General features: G+C 33.8%; 2 protein-coding genes across 4 annotated transcripts in view; one reads left to right on the top strand and one right to left on the bottom strand.

The window, feature by feature from the left end:
* Window positions 1–4,463, top strand: part of RHOQ (ras homolog family member Q) — a 35,930-nt gene extending 31,467 nt beyond the window's left edge. The window contains exon 5 of the mRNA XM_036990802.2: window positions 1,298–4,463. Within this exon, the coding sequence (XP_036846697.2) occupies window positions 1,298–1,453 (156 nt within the window). The 3' untranslated portion in view covers window positions 1,454–4,463. The remainder of the gene's footprint in view (window positions 1–1,297) is intronic.
* Window positions 1,654–22,385, bottom strand: part of PIGF (phosphatidylinositol glycan anchor biosynthesis class F) — a 39,122-nt gene continuing 18,390 nt past the window's right edge. For 2 of the 3 annotated variants that reach the window (XM_073213548.1, XM_073213538.1), the window contains exons 5-6: window positions 13,670–13,778; window positions 1,654–1,963 (exon numbers count right to left, since the gene is read on the bottom strand). In XM_073213548.1, coding sequence (XP_073069649.1) covers window positions 1,850–1,963; window positions 13,670–13,778 — 223 coding nt within the window. In that variant the 3' untranslated portion in view covers window positions 1,654–1,849. Of the gene's footprint in view, window positions 1,964–13,665; window positions 13,779–22,385 lie in introns of all 3 variants that reach the window. The other variant, XM_073213553.1, reaches the window with a different exon arrangement.

The raw sequence follows: 22,385 nt of genomic DNA, 5'->3' as shown, positions 1-22,385 counted from the left end.
ACTTTTACCTTCAGAATACACCCAGAATCCAAACACTCCTTACCCTCCCTCCTCTGTCAGTTGGGTTCAGGCCTCCTCTGTCTCTGATGACTGGAACAGCTTCTAACTCACCTGTCTGCTTCATGTCAGTCTGTTCTCAACACAGCAGCCTGAGTCTTTTAAAATATAAGCTTGATCAGGTTACTGCTCTGTTCAGAATCTTCCAGTGGTTCCCCAGCTCACTCAGAATACCGGCCAGTCCTTACCATGGCTATAGAGGCCCCTGCTGCCTCTGCAACTCATTGTACTCTAGGCACATTGGCCTCTTTGCCATTCCTCCAGATTTTTCTACCTCTGGACCTGTGTACTTGCCTCCCTGTGCCTGGACTCTTCTTCCCTGTGGAACATTATTCATTTTTTCACTCCTTTCAGGTCCCTGCTCAAATATCACTTTCTCAATGAGACCTGAACTTGTCCCCACTATGTCCCTCCCCTAATTTTCTCCAGACCACATACTACCATCTGACCTTCTGCCTCTGCATTTGCTAGTTCATGGTCTTTTCCCTCTAAAATGCAAGCTTCGTAAGAGTACAGATTTGAGTTCCTTGGTGCATTCTCTCATTTGCTAAATGAGAATGCTCAGTAAATTTTCAATGAATGAATAGGTCCTCTCAGAGCAGAGGCCAAAGTCCTTATAGTGGCCTTGAGGTTACCTCACTGACTCATCTCTTGCCACTCCTTCCCGCTTTCTGGACACTTGGGCTTCTTTACCATTTCCTGAACACTCCAGGCCTGCCAGGGCTTTGCCCCTGTGGCTCCGTCTGCCTGGAAACTCCCCCTAGGTTTCCCTCACTGCTCACACTTCACCTGGTTGAGTTTTCCACCACCACTGCCCCCTGCACTCTCCATCTCCCTCTTTCCGCCTGCTTTTTCTCCAGAGCCAGTACCACCATCAGCTTTATTATTTTCTTCTTTCGTGTGCCTCTCCCAGTAGAACTTAAGCAAATGAGAGCAGCACGCAGCAGTGACTTTGCTCTTCTGTTCACTTCATTGACATTATCCACCAGCACCAAAAACAGTGCTTGGCCTATAGTAGGTACCTAGTAAATATTCCAGGGATGAAATTTCTCATAGAAAAAGTCTGAAAGGATGTATACTAGTATTTTAACAGTTAGCTATCTCTGGGTATTATAAATGTGGATGATGACTTCATGCTTTTTGCAGTTGTATTTTATAATTTTCCTTATAATGGTATTTTGTTACACCAATTGTGTAAAAAAAAGATTTTATATATTTGTAATTTTTTTCTCCCTCTCAGATAGGAGCATGCTGCTATGTGGAATGTTCAGCTTTAACCCAGAAGGGATTGAAGACTGTTTTTGATGAGGCTATCATAGCCATTTTAACTCCAAAGAAACACACAGTAAAAAAAAGAATAGGATCAAGATGTATAAACTGTTGTTTGATTACGTGAAACATCTTCCTTGGCCAAGGAACTGTCCGTTTCTCTCAGAAAGCATATGAAATGCCACAGCTACACCCAGACCTCTGAGAATGAAGCAGTTTAAAATTTGAAAGAAAAAAGTCCTACAACCCTGTCCTCAGAATTCTGTCAAGTTCACCAAGAATGTTTCTTAAAGGTACAAGAGCAGCAAACAGCATCTGAAGCCACAATCTATTATAAATACTTTATTTCAACTAGAAGGTACAATCTCTCAGGGGTTTCATAGTTTAAAAAGCTACAATCACATCATGTTGTAACTACATAAAAAACAGTGCTGTGAATGGAACTGCCTGGCTTAGACCGTATGCATTTCTGCACAGTCTTTATGGAATCTGCACAAAGAAATATCTTCTCCCTTTGCTTTAATTAATTGTTCTTGTATGTAAGTTGCTTTCTATTCCAGTATATCCAGAGTGGCGAAATAATAAGGCCAGCCATGTAGCCAAAGGTCGCTCCAAGTGTACAGGAGATGGGCCATACCTGAGGAGAGAATGTATGAGATCAGAAAGAACAGATGTTTTATTACCACCTGAGCACAAGTTAAGTGTAACCTAAACATTTCTATATTAAAGCTTAATGTGCTTTCTTAAAGAATGCCAAAAGTGTAATAAGGTCATAACTGCATTTATCATGAACACTAAAAATGTACACATTTTAGTTAATGTGCATTTAACTGTAACAACGCTTCTGGCGATTGTAGATTTAGTTTGATGCTCCCCAAACTGCATGAGATACATGCTAAAATTACAAATTAAAATTTTGGGTCAGACTCTGCCACAATCCTGGACTCAATTTAGCTCTCTGAACTAGCTGGTAATTTTGTTTCTTCATTTCCACATTGGCTTGTATATCAAATGAAATGATAAATGTGTATGCTGACCAAATCACAAGAAACTAAATCGTGTTAAAGAGAAAGACCTAGAATTCAAGTGTTTTACATGGAATTTATAACAAGGCAACTGCTTCCATAATAAAACTGATGTTACCTTTCAGATGTAGATTTTGGAACCACTGAAGTTATAGAACTACAACTTATATATACACCAGGAGTGTAAGTTAAATGAAATACTGGCTTCTAAATACCTATTTTCTCCAGCCATGTTACATTTCACAATATTATATCAAGCCAGAAGTAATGTTGATTTATTTCATCCACAAGCAGTGCACGTTGGTCCCTCGGGAAAAGGCTCTGCTTTAAAAACTGTTTTGTTCATCTGTGAAGTTTATTTGGTGCACTGGAGCCATTTCTAATCTTTCTCTGGGGAAACAGGCCATAGAACTGTGTTAGAGGTGAACCATCTTAATTTCTAGTTCTGTTAGCTAATGAAGCTTCTTTGTTTCGTCTGCTGTGTATCTGCCTTATTCCAAATGCCATGCAACAGACAATAGTGTTAGAAAAGTTTCAGTGTGAACAAACTAATGCAATTCAAAGAAGCATAATCTAACCCACAATTCTTTTTCCCAGACTTTCCTGTATTTAAACTTGCTGTTGCCTAAATTATGATTTCTTTATGTCCTTGGTAAATTTGTTAATTTTCTTGGCCTGAGCTTATCGCTATCTTATTGCACAGATTGGGAAATGGAACACTAAACTTTTATACTTGAAAATGACAGCCTTAATTGCTCATATCAGTCACAAATCTAGGATGTACTGTCTTGTGTGTGAGCTTCTTTGTAGAGATTTTTAAAAATACAAGCATCATCTTCCCCATTGAAGAGTGGAGAGTCTACTGGATAACTAGTCAGGAACTTTCTCTCTGAACTGGACAGTGGATGTTTTCCTTCTCCCAAGAAGTGATGGTTCACATTAAGTACCATGGCCTTATGTATGCTCAAATGGAATCTTATGTAACTTTCTCATTTAACTTTTGGTCTACTTTTAGATAGACTTGAAAGGAATTGTATAAATCAATTAATATATTAGCTAAGTTGTTCAACACTTGGTATAAAGGAATTAAGACAGTAAAGTGTTATACATTTCCACCTTGCCTTTGGGGAGTTTTCCCTCAAATTCACATCTCTGAAATTCTTCACACTTGGTTTACTAGCCGATGAAAGTTAAAATCTAGAATTTGTCCGAAGAGAAATAGACTAAGAATCTGGTAACAAACTCCGGTGTCACATACCTCAGTTTCCTCATCTATAAATATGGGAAGTAGAACAGATGATCTCCAGCATCTCTCCCATTTATTAACTCTTATGATTCTCTTTCTTACTCACAGTAATCATTGTTGGACATTACCTTTTCAGCTTCGCATTCTTCAGATGGTAAAAATCCTGTATATATATTATTATGAACTCTAAGCAAAGATGATTGTATTGCCTGAACCTGAGGTGCCTTAGGTACTCTATTGACCTTGATGGGGTTTGGAGTTTCCCATTGCTTAGTAAGAGCCTTTTCAGTGCTTTAATTCTTTAGTATTTCTTTTTGCACTCAATCCTTCCTGCCACTTTAAAAACCAAAGATTTCTTATTCATAAGCAGATTGTAGAAAACTGCCTTATTTGTAGCGTGTCTTCATTAAAGACCTAAGTTTCAAGAGAAATTCAGATGAATCACTGGAACAACTAGTTCAAAGTAGTAAAATATCTGGGAAATAAAGTACTTCAAAAACATCAACATGAATTTTCATAGTGAATGCAAATACATTGCTTCAAATAAAGTCATGAATGAATGAACCTAAAAGAAAACTTACAGCTAGTATTTTCTGCATATAGAAGTTCTTAAAAATAATTTTAGGGGCTCCCTGAAAGCTTATTTAATACTTTGCTAACTTACACTGTCTCTAAAGGCACATTTTAGGTTAGCCCATGTTGAATTATCTTAGTTACTTTAGGCATTGCTTCCATTTGATTTTTAATTATTAAGTACCAAATCAAGTACTGGTTTGCTGGCTATTGTTTTTTATGTGATTGTTACTTTAACAGCATTCCATCTTAACACATGGGGTTACAAATAAAATAATATGCATAGTTTACTATTTATGTAAAGCACTGAACTTCTTACCTTAGTAGTTTTTATTTAAAACCCAGTGTAAACATTTGGGATAATACTCATTCCTCTGTTTGTAATGCTTGAGTCTATCCATCACTGGCCAAGTGCAAGTACCTGCACTTCATTCAAGTGTGCATTGTCAAAGTGTAAGGAGAAAAATAATCCCAGCCAAATTCCAATTTGGTTACTAAATTTTTCCCAAATCACTTTGTAATTTCAGTATGACTCTTTGTTTCCAATACATACATATACATCACACACATTCTTTAAACAGCTACCATACTTCACCTCCAATGGAATGCCAAAAATGAAATAAATATTGGCTAAAAAGTTTTGTCTAATGAGGGGTTAAGGCTTGGAACACTTGCTGTTATTCAAGGTCTCAAGAAATCCACGCTATCAGCAAATTAAAATGTTGAACTGGCTTTGAAGACTGTTTGCTAGTGATGGGTCGGACTTTCCAGCTTGGTTTTCCTGAAATAAGTAGTCCTTAATCATAACAGTCATTTTTGAAAAAGAGGGTTTCTTCATATGAAGGCAACTTTCCCGATCTTCGTAGACTAAGATGGGAATGGCAAAAGCAGCAGCTGAAAGGAGCTGAGGGAGGTTGCCCACTAATAACCTTTCCTCCAGCAGTTTCCTACTAACCTTCTTATAATTCCATAAACAAATTAAAACTACACCATGGCAACAGAATTCATAATGACTTGTCAAATAGTCCTGGCTTAATCACATATTGTCATAATTAGATCTTGAAGTTTTCCATTTTTAAATGATTTACTTGTCTCACATAGAGATGCCCCTATTTAACATTCTTCATGTCACAAGTAACATTAAAAACAACATGGTGTTATCTATTGAACAGACAATTCACTGCATTGCTGCAACACTTCTCCAAATTATTATAATCTGAGACAGCTATATATAATTATCTTGTTTTTAAGGAAAATAGAAAATTCAAAACAAAAACATTCCTGTAAAGAAAGTAATCCACAAGCATTTGCCACCAAAATGAACATCTTTTTATCCAGTTTTTTATAAATTAAAAAAAAATTTTTTAAGCACTAAATAAAAATGAAAAACCCTGTTGGGTAATGAAAGATAGTAAAATCCAAGTGGGTAAAATTATTAAGATTACTGTTACAAAGAAAAACCTATTTTAAAAAATGAGTAGCTATACCATGTGAACAAAGTATCTTGCTTAGAGTACTACTATTATCTCTCTAAATCAAATGACTCCTTATTATAATGTATTTCTCATTATTTAAAAAAGATCAATGTTCTCTTAAAATAATCAGCATTAAGCAAGGCTTAGAATTATAGGGCCTGGGTACACAGTACCAGCAATTAAGTTATTTTTCCTTCAGAAATAAAACAATTGCACCCTAATAAGCTAAAAAACAACTTCTTAATAAGAAATATACAGATATAATTTTATATGTTTTCTGTTAAAGAAATCAATGTAATTGCTGGTTGAAAGACATTTCAATATTATACAAACTAATTTCTACCTGAAGACTACCTGCTCTCTTCTGACCAGGCATTACTATAGTCTGCTTATGTTTTAGGTAAGAAAATGTTCTGGTACAGTTATGTAGTGTTTGAGTATTTTTCAAAGTATGTTGTAAGTATTACAGAATAGTGATTAACAACACTGATTTTTGTATTAGATTGGACTTGAGTCTTGACTGCCATTACTTAAATTTGTGAGCTTGGGCAAGTCACCTTACCTTTTTATGTTTTGGCTTCTCATCTGCAAAATGATCATAAAACTCACCTCACAGGGTTGCTGCAATGATTAAATGAGGTAAGGCACTATGCAGTATATATAACCATACCTATAACAGTATCTGACACATAGTACAAGTGACCAATGCATGCTGGCTATAATTGATACTAATCTTTTAGTCCATATTCCAAACGGACACATATAGAATAAGTTGTCATAATCTAGACCACCCATCATTCCCCAAATGCACCATCTCTAATGCTGATTCTATTAAAAATTCTGCCAGAATTTTAAGTACTTACAAAATATTTTTAAAAACCTACATCTAACATAATTCATGGTTCCTTGTCAAACATGACCCATATATTTTATATGTGTAATATATATATATATATATGTGTGTGTGTGTGTGTGTGTGTGTGATATACATATAATGTAATTGCCAGGCATTCACAAACCTCAAGCCCATCTATGGACTTCTGGTTAAGAATCCCCATTCTTCATTACTCTAGCCTAACAAATATATTAACTGTTCTAGTTGGCCAAACAAATATGTTGACCCTTTATATATTTTGGCTTCAGAGTCTTAACGACCAGTTTTAATGATGGCATTTATCTGTCGTTATGTGACTTGAGAGTAAACAGCTTAAATATATTTGCTTAATTATAATATGCACAATATTTGTTTCTTTAATACATATTAAGTACAAATAGATTTTTAACGTTAATGTGTCACTAAAATGATACCCGCAAGTTTTTGATACTCCATATAATGGCTAATTTGGTATGTCACTGACTATGGCAGTTTATAATCTCCTGCAGGTTTCCTAAAATGATCAGGTATTTGAAATTAGATAATTTTTAAGAAAAAATTAGTTTAAAATATCAGCAAAATGTTTTAAAATTATACAAAAACATTAGGCTGCCTTTTAAAGTACTTCATATATTGCTTGGGAGCTTTATTTTGCTTTTCTGAGAAGCAGCCTGGACAGTGGAGTGAGAATTATCTGAATTGCAGGACCAGGTCAGCCACTTACTGGCCAGGTCATTTAACATCTGAGCTTCAGTTTACCAATGTGCAAAATTTAATATTATCTCTTGTCCTAAAAACATGGGCCTATTACTGTATTTTAAAATTTGTCATGAAAGCTGTAAAGTACCATGCATCACTATCATTTTCTCTATTGTGTGTTTTAACTTGAAAAAATTATATGGTCACTAATATAAGTATTTCTTAGGTAGGTGACACTGCTAGGTAATAATTAGAACCAGCAGTTTAGAACAAATAAAATAGTTAATGAGCAATGTTATACTGTGCTGAAGGAACTATTCCCTTGCTCTTGTAATATAATCATCTTTCATACAACCTTCACATGAAATATCTGGAAAGTATAAAGCTTACAAGAAAACTCCCAAGAGCCATCTAACACATTGCATTATATTAACCATACGTAGCCTCGATTTAGAAACAGAAGAGTGATTCCTGCTCCTAGCTGTTGTGTTTCAGAAATTTTAAGAAGCGTTAAGTACAGTGGTTTTAGACATTTGTGTCATTTTTAAGAGTCTCATATGAATGATTCCACTGATTCAAAACTATTTATTGAGCCCCTAATATAAAGCAAGCAATAATGTGCAAACTAAGATTATTTAATTTTGGATAAATTTTAATAACAAATTCTTAGAAATATGTGCTGCAATGTAATTATAATTTTTTGGAAAGGTATGTGCCATCACAGATACCTTGAGGCAACTGACCTGTCTGCCAATCAGAACATGTAGAAATGCTTAGAACAACTCACAACCATTAGGATTACTGGCTTTCAGATCAAAAAGAAAGATAAAACCCAGGCAGTTCTAGATTTCTCACAAGCTACTTTTTAATATGTTCGTTTTATTATGCTTATCACAAATTTGCATTTGCATGACAAACTGAACTCATCTTTCAAAGCCTGCTGACACTTTATTAGTTTTAAATGATCATTTATATTTTTCTTTGAATTTGGTTGCAAGAGATATGATTTCCAGATATTCTTAAAGCAAATGCTATTGTCTGATATAGGAATACATGTACAGATGAATCTACTCATCTGGAAACATTTCTCTAGTTGTAAATCTACACTATGACGAAGAGTACACATTTAGGAAGAGCTATCTATTTGTGGTGTGTAATCTGTCTGGAACTTCTTGTCAAAGTGACACTAAAAGTTCCATGCCAAGATCATTTGCATTTAACCTGGCCAGCACTATTCTCTCTCACATGAAAGTCTCACTAGCAGAGCATTGTCACATGACTACCCTACAATAAACCCACCTTTTACATCTAAAATAATTTTCTGTCAGTTAAATATTGTGGGTTTTTTTTTCCATACTCAAAACATATAAATCATATTTATATAAATTGGTATTTTACTGTGGACTGTCTATAACACTGTAATACCTTTGGTAAAAAATACCAATTAACCTAAAAACATGCAACTTTTCTAGTAAATCCATAACCTTAGTTTCATCCCTCATTCTAGCATTATTTGCAGTAATTCATTTGGTTATAATCCCTATGATCTCTAGCTTCAATGAATGAATTATCTGTGGCATCTGTGACTTTAGAAAATGAATATATGTTCACAGACAATGAATTTTTTAACCTGCCAAAACCAGAGAAAAAAAAGGATTTTAAAATTTAACAGTCTCATTTTTTCTGGTATCTGATGGAAAAAGGTACAAATATTTTTAAGCAACTTTAAATTGTTTTAAAGACAATTTGAATCAACTTTGGGTTTTAACTTTATAAGAAATAAACATGCTCAGAAAAGATTTTATTATTTAGTTTAATTCCATTTTTGGAAACATTGAAGTCCAGAATTCAAAGGCATTTGTGGGTTTTCTAGGCACAAAAGTCTTGGAATTAGCTTCATATACTCTCGTACAAATATATTTAATTTCATGGTCTAAAGTATGTACAAGCAGCAGAGTGGTCAGGGCATTTAAATGAAATGCTTATGTGGGGAAAGAAATGCAATATAGTATCTACTCAAGCTTTTCCAAAGAGATCTAAATAACGGCCATTTTTTTAAAAAAAAGCTGTTTCAGAGTCTCTAGCAATGAACAAAATAAAGTTCGGATCCTGTCTTCCTCTTATAAGCCAAGTAATGTTCAGCAAGATGTGTACTCCTCTCCCCACACTTGGATTTTCTTATGTGTAAAAAACACTGATCTGGCACTTCAATTGTCAGGATAAAGGTACTTATGTGACAGTGGCACACCCCATGCCTGGTACACACAAAGATCTACAAATGTTACATTTTCTTTCTACTGCTATCTCAAATGTCAGACAGGACTGGAAGTTATGTGAAATTCAAATACCCTAAATACCTAAATACCAGAGAAAAATGGATAAACAGTTCATTCTACCAAATGACAGGCTGCCAGCAGAATGAATAAAATAACAAACTGAGACACTTAACACTCCCTAACACTTTGAGAACTGATAATGGAATTTGCATTTTTTGGGAATGCTAAACTGCTTTTGTAAGTCATAAAGGCCTGTAACATTAAGCAGTAACTATGTGTCAGGTTCTGAACTAAATATTTTATGAGGATTATATTATTTAATCCTCACTAGCAAGTGGCAGAGCCAAGATTTGAACCCAGTAATCTGATCTAGAACGTTTAATTATGTTACCTGTTACCTACTAATAAAACGTGGGTTTAAAAACTTCACAGCAAATATCCTTTGCTCAGAATAACCAACATTTTTTTAACTTCTCATTAATTTCTTTTATAACATGAAATACTAGCTCATTTTTCTAAAGGATTAAAACATTTTCTAGATGAAAGCTCTTGATTATCTATTCTACAAAATATTTACATTCTGTTAAATCTGAATCTATATCTAAATTATTGTTATAAATTCCAGTCCTATGTAGTATTTAAGTATACTTACATAAAATATGTGCTTTGTACACACTAAGAACTCAACAAATATGTACTGAATAGTTACTTAGTGACACAGATAAAGCATCAAATTGTAATATACAAAAGTTTTCCACAAAGTATTTTGTCAGTAACTATAACTATAAACTTTCTCTGGGAGTGAAGAAGACTGTCTAGGTTCTGGGTAATTTAAATGTTTACTTTCTTGCTATATTGAAAGGCAAATAATTAAGGCAGGGGAGAAAGGCAAAATCACTTTAAAAAATATTTTTTTAAAAAAAACAACAAAGATGACCAACAATGTAGTGGATAGCAACCTTACCATATTCTTTTAAATCAAATCCTCCTGTTGCCTCTTACAAAGGGAAAGCTTCCTCCAACTATAAAGATGCCTAGTATCTTCTGTCACTTGTCATTACTTCAAACTATTTAAAATTCACATCAGTCTGTAAAAAAGCTTTTTCACTGAGTACATATTTTCAATGGGTCTTTCTGGTCATTTGTTGATGAAAGTATTTAAAAAATATAAATGTGCTTGAAATTGCTCAATACAGACCCCGACATTATTATTATAATCTTATGTTTGGCCTCTGAAACTGTATACAAAAAACTATATACAAAGTTAGATTTGAGTTCAAAGTAAAGAAAATCGAACTAAAACATGTAAAAGTTTTTGTGGGGTTGTGTGTGTGGTTTTAAAGAAGGTATACTTGCTTAACCAGACATTCTTCTTTCTCTGACTAGGAAATAAATAAAACCAGATAACAATCCAGAAAAGCTTGCTTTACCACAGATGTATCAAATCTATATTGGGCTACATGGAGCAAAGAAGTAAAATCTCCTAATACATGTTACATTTTAGATAATAAAGTGTATACAAAATTTCTCATGAAATTCTGCTCTAGAAAAATCTCAATTTTTGAGGTAATGCCATATTCCTTTTTCTAGCTTATTATTTCTCAGGCAGATTCTGTCAGCACCAAGAGCCATGCTGAGTACTTATTTTGTGTAGTTACACTTAAGAATAACAAAACAAAACACTTTGCTGAAAATAAAAAGTAAAAAAAAAGAAACTCATCATTTCTCTAGTTTATCAGTCAATAACTGCTAGAAGGGAGAGGAGCAGGCAATTATTGCATGAACAAAAGATAATTATACCTCAATTCTATCATTCCACTATATACGTATCATAATTTTAAAAGATTATAGTGAATAAGTGGGTCATTAACTTGCAACACTCTAAAACAATCCAACAGTAAAGGTAAGTAAACAACCAGTAATATTTCAGTTGAATGAAACATTCTTAATGAAGCCAACAATGGTTACAGATTCAAATTAGCTAGCTAGAAAATCTTTTTTAAAAGTCATTAATTCAAATAGAAACTTTACATTAATTTTAAAAGCCTGATACCATGGATTTGGATCCAGCTTACCTCTTATAAAACAACCACTGAGGTACAAAAATGAGAGTCAGTAGCCAAAAGCCTGAACAATCCAAAATGGATAACTGGACTACGAATAACATACATATTTTCTATGCAAACCTACATCAAGATTTTACAAAAACATCTACTACTCATAATTCAGTTTCTGTTTCTGCATAGTCTTATGAACAGAAGATTTAAATGTGTAAGATACCAAATTTTCACATCCTTCAATATTCCATCTACATGCAAACTGACATGCTACTTGCACATTACCATGCCAACTCATTAATGCTGATGGCCCATGATGCTTTATATATTCTATATATTCTATATTATTATGTTATATACATCAATATTTTGTATTTAGATTTAATTGTATGAATCTAAAAGTAATTATTCTACTACAGATTAAAACACAATTTTCTATTTATACTTTTCAATGATTTTGATTGCCCTTCTCCAATTTAGAAATCACTGACACTTGAGTGAAATTAAGTTTCATAATAAGATTGTAACTTGAGTGCAAATGAGTCCCCATTTCCCAGTGATCGCTGAAATGGTCAAGGAAGTATAAAGAAAACCTTTATTAATGAAGTACTAAAACCTTGGAAAAGATATCAGTGACACTACACACCCCAAACCTCCAGGGATTTCTATAACACAAAGAACCAATATAGGGAAGGCCAAACCCACCAGACTTACTGAATATATAAGAACAACTTGTCTAGGAGAGAACATCTAACAGAAAGCATAAAGAATGGATTTATGTAGGCAGTTAAGTGTAAGACATATAATCCAGACCCCTCAAGGACCTCTGGAAAGTGAAATACAAGCTAAGCTTTAATCTGTCATTCAATACCTAGAAATTACAACTAAAGGAAAAAATGAATGAATATGCAAAAGTATGTTTTAGCATAGTAATACCATAATAAGAATAAATAATTGTGAAACTGTAAACAATCTCAATGTCCATTCATAAGAAACTGATATATGCTTTTACCCAACTAATGGAATATTACATATATGTAAGTTTTCACTGAATGAGTACAATATATGGCTAAAGGGGGGGAAAATGCAGATTGAAATTAACATATATAAATAGTTACACACATGGAGAGAGAGCTGCAAAAATTATCACCAAAATACAAATAGGGGTTGCCTCTGGTGGTTGGAGATCTGGTAATTTTTACTTTTTTCTTCATAATTATTAATATTGTTTGAATTTTCTAAAATGTATACTGTCTTTGCAATCAGAAAAAAAACTATCTTCATGTGGGAAAAAAAGTGTATTTTTTTACTACCACAATTCCATTTGGGAGAAATTAAGGAAATAATAGGAAAAATCCATGGAGATAAAGATTCAAAGAAATTTATCAAAGTACTATTTATAATAGTAAAATATTGGTAATAACCTAAATGATCAATAGTAAATTTGTTAAATTTTGGATAATTATATAATGGCATACTACAAAGCCATTAAAAACTAAGGCAAAGATATATCCACTGGTAGCTCAGTGACCTTGGAAATATTAAATGTCCTCTAGGTATCAGTTTATCTGTAAAAAGGGGATAAAAACCCTTACCTTAGTGCTCTACCTAGCTTATTAGCTGTATCCTATTGTGTTAGGAAACAAAACCCTGGTATTGATGAGCTTCCTCCATTATCATGTATCTCTGTTTCAAAACTTAATTTGGTATATGCTTTTAAAAAATACTTCAAGATCAACATTCAACTTGGCCATAAATCAAGTTAAGAAAATATGAATCTAAGACCACAAAGGCAATGAATATCAAAGTTGAAAATAAGGAATTCTTGCAACTTCTAGCCTATCTTTAAAAAAATTCCTATACAGATTCACAATTAAGCCTGTTCATTCACCTATACATGTAGAAAAAAGAGTTCTGGAAGGTAGAACCAGGCTGATCTGGGTGCCTGTGGCACTGAGACGGGCCTCAATAAGAAGTTGCCTAGATTACAGTGATAGAGAAAATTGGCATCCTTACTTAACTGATGCTAGTATTTACATGTACACACTAGTTAGCTTCATTGGTTTTACTATCATTGTACAAATATTTATTTTGCTGCTTTAAGTAGCAGAAACCAACCTGCCATGGTCTTTCCCAATCAAGTGGAATAGGGAAGGCTCCAAGCCATGATCCTACAAAACTAGAAATTGTAGTGATCTGGAGACTGTTCTCCCAAACAGATGTGACTCTGTAAAACACAAATATGTAAGTCATTGGTAGTATATATATCTTAGCTGCTGGAGATTCAAAATTAACAGTATACACATATATTCTATTCACTAAAAAAAGCATCTCAAATTGACAAATATTTACTATGAACTATTAACAATTGGTAGGAAGATATGTTTTTCAGCTGGAAAGGTATTATAAGTGCATATTAAAGTCAAACAATATGAAAGAGCATCTGCAATGAAATCTAAGTCTTCCTCCCACCCTTATCATCAACTCTATCTCCTTTCTCCAGAAGCAACTGCTATTACCAAATTATTACGTATCCTTCTAGAAAATTTTATGCATGCACAAACACAATTTTTTAGAATATGTGTATTTGTATAGATGCACATGCACACATACCTTAAAAAAAAAACTCAAATGCATCGTTATAGACCCAGTTGTTTTGTTTTCCCTTGTAAACAGCTATACCAGTATTCAACTGAATGTATGGTTTCCAGTGTTAACAGCTATAGTAGTATTCTATTGTGCTATTCCATAGTATTCCATTGCATGAAAGGAATGTCATTTATTTGACTAGTCTTTTTTATGGCACATTTCATTTAAACAAACTAGCTCTATTTACTTGGTAAGGAAGGAGTAGAGAAAGAGAACAAAATATTTCAAATAAGCTAATGATTTTGCCTACCATTCTTATTTATTAAGTGCATATTTTAAAATTTAATGGTGGGAAGACATAATTCTGCCATTCTCTTAGTAGGTCTTGGTTTCAGCCTCCCCTCATAGTGTGACCACTTAGCTGCGTGGGACGTGAGTCTGGTTACATTAGATACATGCATTAATTAACTTCACAATGCATTAAGTAGGGTACAAATACTCAATTGTTTGAAATGCAGGGCTGAGTTATTATCAAGTTTATGAAAAGCAGTTTCTTTTAGCTGGTGTGGAAAAAAGGGAAAACATTTGTTTTGTTAGATGATTTCTTTCATTAGAAACAGACCAATTATTACACTCAAATTAAAATAGTCCTCAATGACAAGTCAGTTTGTAAACCAATCCCTCTATCACCTGTCCATCTCATTAAGCCCCTACCCCACCTATACAAGATAAGAACTTTAGCTTGTTTCTACTGAAAATTGCTGATGGAAGAAGGTGGGAGGCAATCACTGTATAGGCAAATTTGTGACTTGCTGGGTTTTATTGTTTTTTTTTAATTTTATATAACATCTAAAAAGCAAGTCAATTTCTTCAAATAGCATTCAACAGAACAGAGATCTGTTCCAATCTTGGAGGGGGAAAAAACTGATGAATTGAGCATAAATAGAGAACTGTACTGTTCAGGGAATTTAAATAATTAGTTTTTGACTGCATTTGGTTGAAAAATGTTGACTAGCTTTCACTTAACATGCAACTCATCAATGTTGCGATACATAAAGTGATGAGCCTAGAGACATAAAGTTTGGTAGAGATTGAGAATAGAGTTCACTTTCTGCTAATAAGAGTTTACTTCTTCCATTTTTAGGAGAGGAGAAGGTTCAGTAGGATTTGCTAGGATGCATACCATTTGTTCTTGAAGAACAGGAAAAAGAGCTGCACTGCAGGTGCAAAGAACATAGTAAAACTGGTTGAGACTGAGTTGGAAAGATGGGAAACGAGGCTGGAAAAGTAGGTTAGAGTTAACAGGATTTAAAAAATAGCAGCTTATTGAGTACTTTAGAAAACCCTTTTCTAGCCATACAATTCATTCATTTACAGTGTACAATTCAATGTTTTTTAGTATATTTATAGAGTTGTGCAACCATCACCCCAAAATGAAGCCCTTTATCCATTAGCAGCGACTCCCTATGACATGACCCCTTCCCTCTTGCCCTGGGCAACCACTAATCCACTTTCTGTCTCTGTGAACTTGCCTATGCTGAATATTTCATATAAATAGAATCATACAATGCATGATCTTTTGCAACTAGTTTCTTTCACTTAGCACAATGTTTTCAAGATTCATCTATTTTGTAGCATGTAAAAATACTTCATTCTTTTTTATTTCAAAGTATTTTGTTGTAATGGATATACCCCATTTTATTTTTCCCATAAACCCACAGTGGATGGATATTTTGAGTTGTCTCAAATTTTTGACTACTGTGCATAGTGCTACTCTAAACATTCATGTACAAGCTTTCTGAGGATGTATATTCTCATTTTTTCTTGGGGATATACTAAGAAATAGAATGGCTGGTATGGCAACTATGTTTAACCTTCTAAGGAACTGCCGAACTGTTTTCCAAAGCAGCTGAGCCATTTTATATTCCCACCAACAGTATATGAGGGTTCCAATTTTTCCACATTCTTGCTAACACTTGTTTGATTATAGTTATCTTAGTAGGTGTCAAGTGGTATCTCATTGTAGTAGATTTAGGGTTGGGATTTTAGAAAAGCCTAAAAGTCAAACTAAAGAAGACACTGAAGATTTGAAATCAAGGCAGCAGTATTATCAGAGCTATAGTTTCAGTAAAATTTAGTACATACATGTCTGATCTAACTTATAAGCACCATGTTACTCAGGCTAAGGGGCAAGACCCATGTCTTCACATTTTTCATTCTTACAACACTTGGCCATCTTGTCAAAATAAAAAGTGCAAACATCCAAGAGGTCGTCCCCTATTTTGTTTCATGTATCGAAGAGTGTTTATGATCATGTATATAATAAATGTAAAAGAATGGATTCAAGACCTAGATTTAAAAAATGAAAAAATTCTGTTGCTCATCTTTTTAAAATTAAAATATATTTATCAAAATAATGTGTAAAAACCTTTTAAGTCAAAGATCACAATTACACTAATAATAATAATAATCCCTCCCTGCATCCCCTCCTCCCCACTCCGATTTCTGCTCTTGAGGCAGACACTTTGAACTCTTCACTGTCTATTCTATGCACCTCAAATTTTAAAGAACACATACATGTATAGATTTTTCAAGATTTAGTTACTTTCTGCTTTCTATAATGAGTTAGCACTTTTACCAACAAGCCTCCCATCCTCATACACATTTCTCTTATCCCCATTTCTGATGCTAACATCTCTTCCCCTCAGCTCAATCAATAGCAAACACAGTATCTAAATGATGATCATGAAAGTATTTATCACAGCTGAACCACATGTAAACCACTATTACATTTCCTTTCTTATAGTAAATTTTTAATTTTCTTTTGAAAGAACTGCCTCTTTTTTACTCTCCATTTGCCTATGTGCCTATCACTAAATCATTCTCCAATATTCCAAAGAAACTAAACATCGCCTGTAAATGCTTGTTTGTGCTCTGTTCTCCCTTTTACTGAGACACCTCACCTGCTCCAAACTGCACGAGGTGCTCCCGAGGCCCGAGTGCAGCTGCTGTCCTGAGTCCCCTACGGCAGTAGCCTGGGATTCTTTTGCTTCTCTCCGTACTTCTGGATCTCCTGTTTCCTAGATTCCAAGACTTCCTCCTTTTATTTTCCCTTTTTCTTTTTTTTTAAAACACCTCCTTCAATAGATTTTCCTGATAAAAGGGTATGTGGAAAATAGATTTTAGAGATGTTTAAAGTCTGAAAATTATTATAATTGTTGGAAATCATTTTGCCTCCCAATTTTGAAGGCACTGCTCCACTGTTTTGTTTCCCACCTGAGAAGTTCAGTCATTCTTGCTCCCAGTTTTCTGGGAGGACTGTTAACATGTTCCTGCCCACCAATGCTCTCTCTAGGAGATACTGCCCTCTCTGGGAGCCTTTAGAATTGTCTCTTTATTCCTGGTTATCTAAAATTTCAAAATGATGTGTTTGGGAGTGGGTGTCTTTCCATCCACTAGGCTGGAATTACACGGGCCTGCCTAACCTGAAATCTCTCAGGTCTTCTGGTTCTTGAAATTTTCTTTTATTCAAAAATTTGCTTTTTCTGCCCAGATCCCTTAAATATTTTCTATTTTTCTTCTTACTCTTTTGCCAAGAATACTATTGTTTTGAATTAGTGATTTCCTTACCTTTGAACTCATTTCCTGTATCTTTGCCTTTCTGCTTGACTAAGGGATCTTTTCAACTTTGTCTCTACTTCTGTTGAATTTCTTCCCACCATATTTTTAATTCCCAAGAGCCTTCTTATTCCCTAAATATTCCATTTGATTGCCTCCTGTTCATGTTTTATGGATGTAAAAAAGATACATTTTTTAAAGTTATCTTCTGGGCTTTATGTTGCTTGTTTCCACTGCTTCTTTTTTGTTGTTTTCATTTCCGCATTTCATTTTACAGGTTTTCCTTAAGTGTCTAGTGATGGTTCACTTCTCATTTTACTTAAAGTAAAACAATATATATGAAATGTCCAGAACAGGCAAATCTATGGAGACAGAAAAGTATTTTACTGGTTGCCTGGGATGGAGGGTGGGGATGTGGTGTGAGGTGGTAGGTGGGAAAGGGTGAGAATCGAGGATGACTGCTAATAGGCATAGCTTCATTTTGGGGTGATGAAATTTCCTAAAATTAGATTGTGGTGATGGTTACAAAGCTGTGTCTATACGAAATGCCACTGAATTTTACACTTTAAATGGGTGAGTTTTGTGGTATTAAGTTCTATCTCAATAAAGTTATGTTTTTTAAAAAAACAAAAAGCAAAATACAAACTAGTTGATTGTAAAAAATACAAACACAAATCATGTTCACTGTGCATGACTAGCAAGACTCAACTGGTGGGCTTCACTGTTACCAAGGGTCGAGTTGGAACCCTGCCTTCCAGAAAACCCCTAAGTGTCAGTATCTGTAGGTTGTTCTTTTGCACCATTATTCCCAGAAACTAATATTTCACTCTTCTGCTTAGATGGTATAAGCCTAGCTGCCAGTATTATCTTCCCTTCCCCCACTTCTAGTGTATAACTTTTATTGCTTATATTATTTTTATGGCATTTATATTCTGTTTTGTAACCCTAATTCATTCATTCCGTTATTTTCTTGCTATAGGGAACCCCCTGAATATGCAAACTGAATCATTCCTTCATTTGGGAAGACTGTCTTCTATCTTACCTTTGGATTATTTTTTGGTTTGTATTTTAGGGGCTAGTCTTAAAATGATCTCCTTTGTCTGTTCTCTATCATTCTTCTCTGATTGATTTATTCTTCCCAACTCCTTCCCTACCCATCATTCGATTAGCTCAAACCTTTCTTCCACAGTAGAACTTGATTTTCTAACTTGTCTATGTTTCTAATTTATGATCTGTAATGGTGTGGTTTAGATTTTCAATATATTTTGTTAATTATGCAATCTTATCCACTGCATTTGGTTTCATTATCTCACCTTTGAGTTTTTATTTTATTGAATTCATATCCTTAATAACATTTTCTATGCTAAATTGTGTGGAGTTTTTGTTTGCTTTTGGTCCTTGGGCAATATTTTCTTCCACAATGGATTGTCTTCTGTGTGCCTTTTTCTTCTTCTTCTGTAGTGTGCTTTTAGGACTGCCATGCCATTTCTTTTCATCTTGCTCTCATTTCACATGGGCGAATTGTCCAGATTATCTATTTGCTCAGATACAGTAAGTGAATTCTCTTTTAAGCTGTCTTCCCATCTTAACTGCCACCAGTATTTTTTCCTGCCTTGAAGATGCATTTTCAGGACTAGATGCTATTTTCTATCCAGTTTTCCATAACATGAGGCAGAAAAAGAGAATGGAGGCAGGGAGGCAGGGTAAGGGAAAGGCTATCCCTGAAATATTCAGCTGAAATTGGCAGAGCCCAGTAGGCAGCAGCCCTGGTAGAGCAATAAAAAGTAAACAGCCTTGACAGAGAATCAGGGAAACCAGCACTCTGTTCTGTTCATAGGGTGTGTGTGTGTGTGTGTGTGTGTGTGTGTGTGTGTGTGTGTGTGTGTGTGTGTGTGTGTGTGTGTGTATGCATATATATATGTGTGTGTAATACATACATACTCTTCAAATTAGAACTTTAGTTTGGCATTGTCTAGCAACTTCTTTTAATCTAGTAATTCTACTCCAGAAATCTACTCTATTGAAACCCTTGCACGAGTACACAAAATTATATGGTACAAAGGTGTTCATAACATTATTTATAACCATGGAATAGGAAATTAGTTAAATAAATCATGATACATGGAATACTTGCAATGATGATTAACTGCCCAACATTCATCTTATCCCTGATGATTAGCCTAATTAAATCACAGTGATCCCCTGCTCTTTCCCAGTGATTAGGAAGACTCAAGGAAGAGATGCTGCTGCCCATCTCACTACTAGCCATAGGACAAGAACCAGGAAAGTCACTGAGAAGTATAGCCACACTTCAACAGTTTCCTTATTGTTCAAACTAATGTAAACTGATATTTTCCATTACTTTAGATGAAGATATACTATCTAAGGATACTGTGCAAGAAGAGGTAGATTATACACACATACTGTTCAAGACATTTCTAATAAGTGGAGAAAAAAAGCAAGTTACACAACAGTGACTAGGATAACTATTTTTGTTTTTAAATTACATATGTTATATGCACAGATAAAATTAGAATATATAAAATCTGTTAGCAATGGCTGCTTCTTTGATAGCATTACTAGGATCTTTAACTTTCCATGTTTTTCTATTATTTGAACTTTTACTATATATGTACACAAATATATATTTGTAATAAACAAGATAAAAAGAATGTAAATTCCTTTTTATTAACTAATTTATAGCAGTGCTGACACTGGTTTATAAGTTTCCATAAAAAAGTCATCAGAATTGTATGGTAATTGGCTAAGTTTTATAGTTAAGAGATGTATACACAGTCAGTAGGGCTGAGACTAGAATAAATGGCTCACTATTAACAAACTTCAAAAGTTACTAAAGCAATATTACAGATCAATCTTCATGAGAGTAAGCTCCAAGTATCTGTCCACATTATTTGACCCCAGTGAAATTCAATACATCAAATATTAAGTGAAATAAATAGACCATTTTGAATGCCTCCTCTGTGCCAGATACTGTATCGGGTACCTGAGGTAGTTAACAGCAAACACGATGGCTTAGATAAGCTGTCATAGAAACAGTGCTTGTTGGGATGGAGTTGACCTTTTCAACTGTTGCTCTCTTCATCTAAACAAGAGATACCACACAACTCTTCCTGATGACAAAACATGTTTAACAGAATTCTTAAATAAACTTTCCCCTTCCCCAATGAATGAATGCTAAAAACAATGCCTCTTTGCCCCTAACTTCTGTTTCTACATTAAGGCTAAATTACCCATTTTTTGTATGTATAAATTTTCGGTCCTACACTATCTTTTCACTCTTAATGTGCAGTGTTTTTTCTATAAAACATCATTTCAATACAAAGACGTCTCTTGTGTTTGTCTACACAAATAGGTCTTACTGACTGTCTTTACCTTGGCAAGATAATTACAAATTCAAGGACCTATTTAGAAACTCAAATTTTTCAATTCACCAAAAATGATCAGATTGTGACTTTCTTTTAAAGGAAGCATTCTACCTTAGATCCGTCTTTTTGATTGAGGTTTGCTTTTTGATTTTTATGTTCTTTTATACTGTTGTTTGAATGTTTAAGTCACAATATGATCATTTTTGGTGAATTAAAAAAAAATCCCACAATTATAATACCAAAGCAACAAACTGAATTAAACTAGTACAAATTGCATATGTTCAGCAAGCAATAAGTATACCAAAAGAAACCGGCAGAATTTTTTAAGGAACCAAATATTTTCAGGTTTCTTTAAAATAGTATCCTTTTGTTTTTATTCTTTAATCTGTAGTCATTTTTTATTTACTTTAAGGAATAATCTTGTTAAAATAATGTGACTTAATTATGTATTAAATCCCAATAGTGTTAGAACTGGTCCTTTATCTTGGGATGTAATTCCTATATGGTTCTCACAACGAAAGCTTTTGTCTTTCTTAGTCTTCATCTAATTGTCATTTACTCAATATTAAATATGCAAATGAATACAGAAAAATTAGGATGTAATACTTATTCCACTTAAAAATAGTATAACACATTATATTGATTCAATACTGAGTAAGATATCAGCCCAATTCAAAACTGGCCTATTGACACTGAACATGTGAATTAGTCATATTTCAATTACTACTAAAAGGACAATCTTTAAACAAACAAAACAAAAAACGCCACTGTTTTATACACTGAAAAGCAGGATGGATGATAAAAATATTTAAAGCTCTAAAATCTTCTATCAGTACTTCAAGGTATTTTAAATACTTTTAATGAAATACTGCAGCAAAAAGAACTTCAAATACAAATAAGAAATTCAAATCAGAACTTTAATTTCTACTGTAAATAATTGTTGGGTAGGAAGAAAAATGTATTATTCAAAGGTATTATATAACTTCCTTACAACAGAATTCTTTGAAATTAAAGTTGTGACTCAATATAAATAATGCTAGTATTGGGACATTTTCAAAATAACACAAGTAATTGTTTTTTTGTGGGCATTTCATATTATCACTGCAGAACCAACAGATCTTTGAATTTTTAAAATATTTTTGTATAAGAGTGAACATTTAAGAAGGTCAAATCTACCATTAAACAAGTTAATCTATCAAGTCAATTATTTCCTAACTCATTTAAAATTTGACGTACTTTTG

The sequence above is a fragment of the Manis javanica genome, chromosome 1 (assembly GCF_040802235.1).
Source record: "Manis javanica isolate MJ-LG chromosome 1, MJ_LKY, whole genome shotgun sequence".
Lineage (NCBI taxonomy): Eukaryota > Metazoa > Chordata > Mammalia > Pholidota > Manidae > Manis > Manis javanica.
The sequence above is the reverse complement of the archived record's forward strand: the minus strand, read 5'-3'. Positions and strand labels throughout refer to the sequence as shown.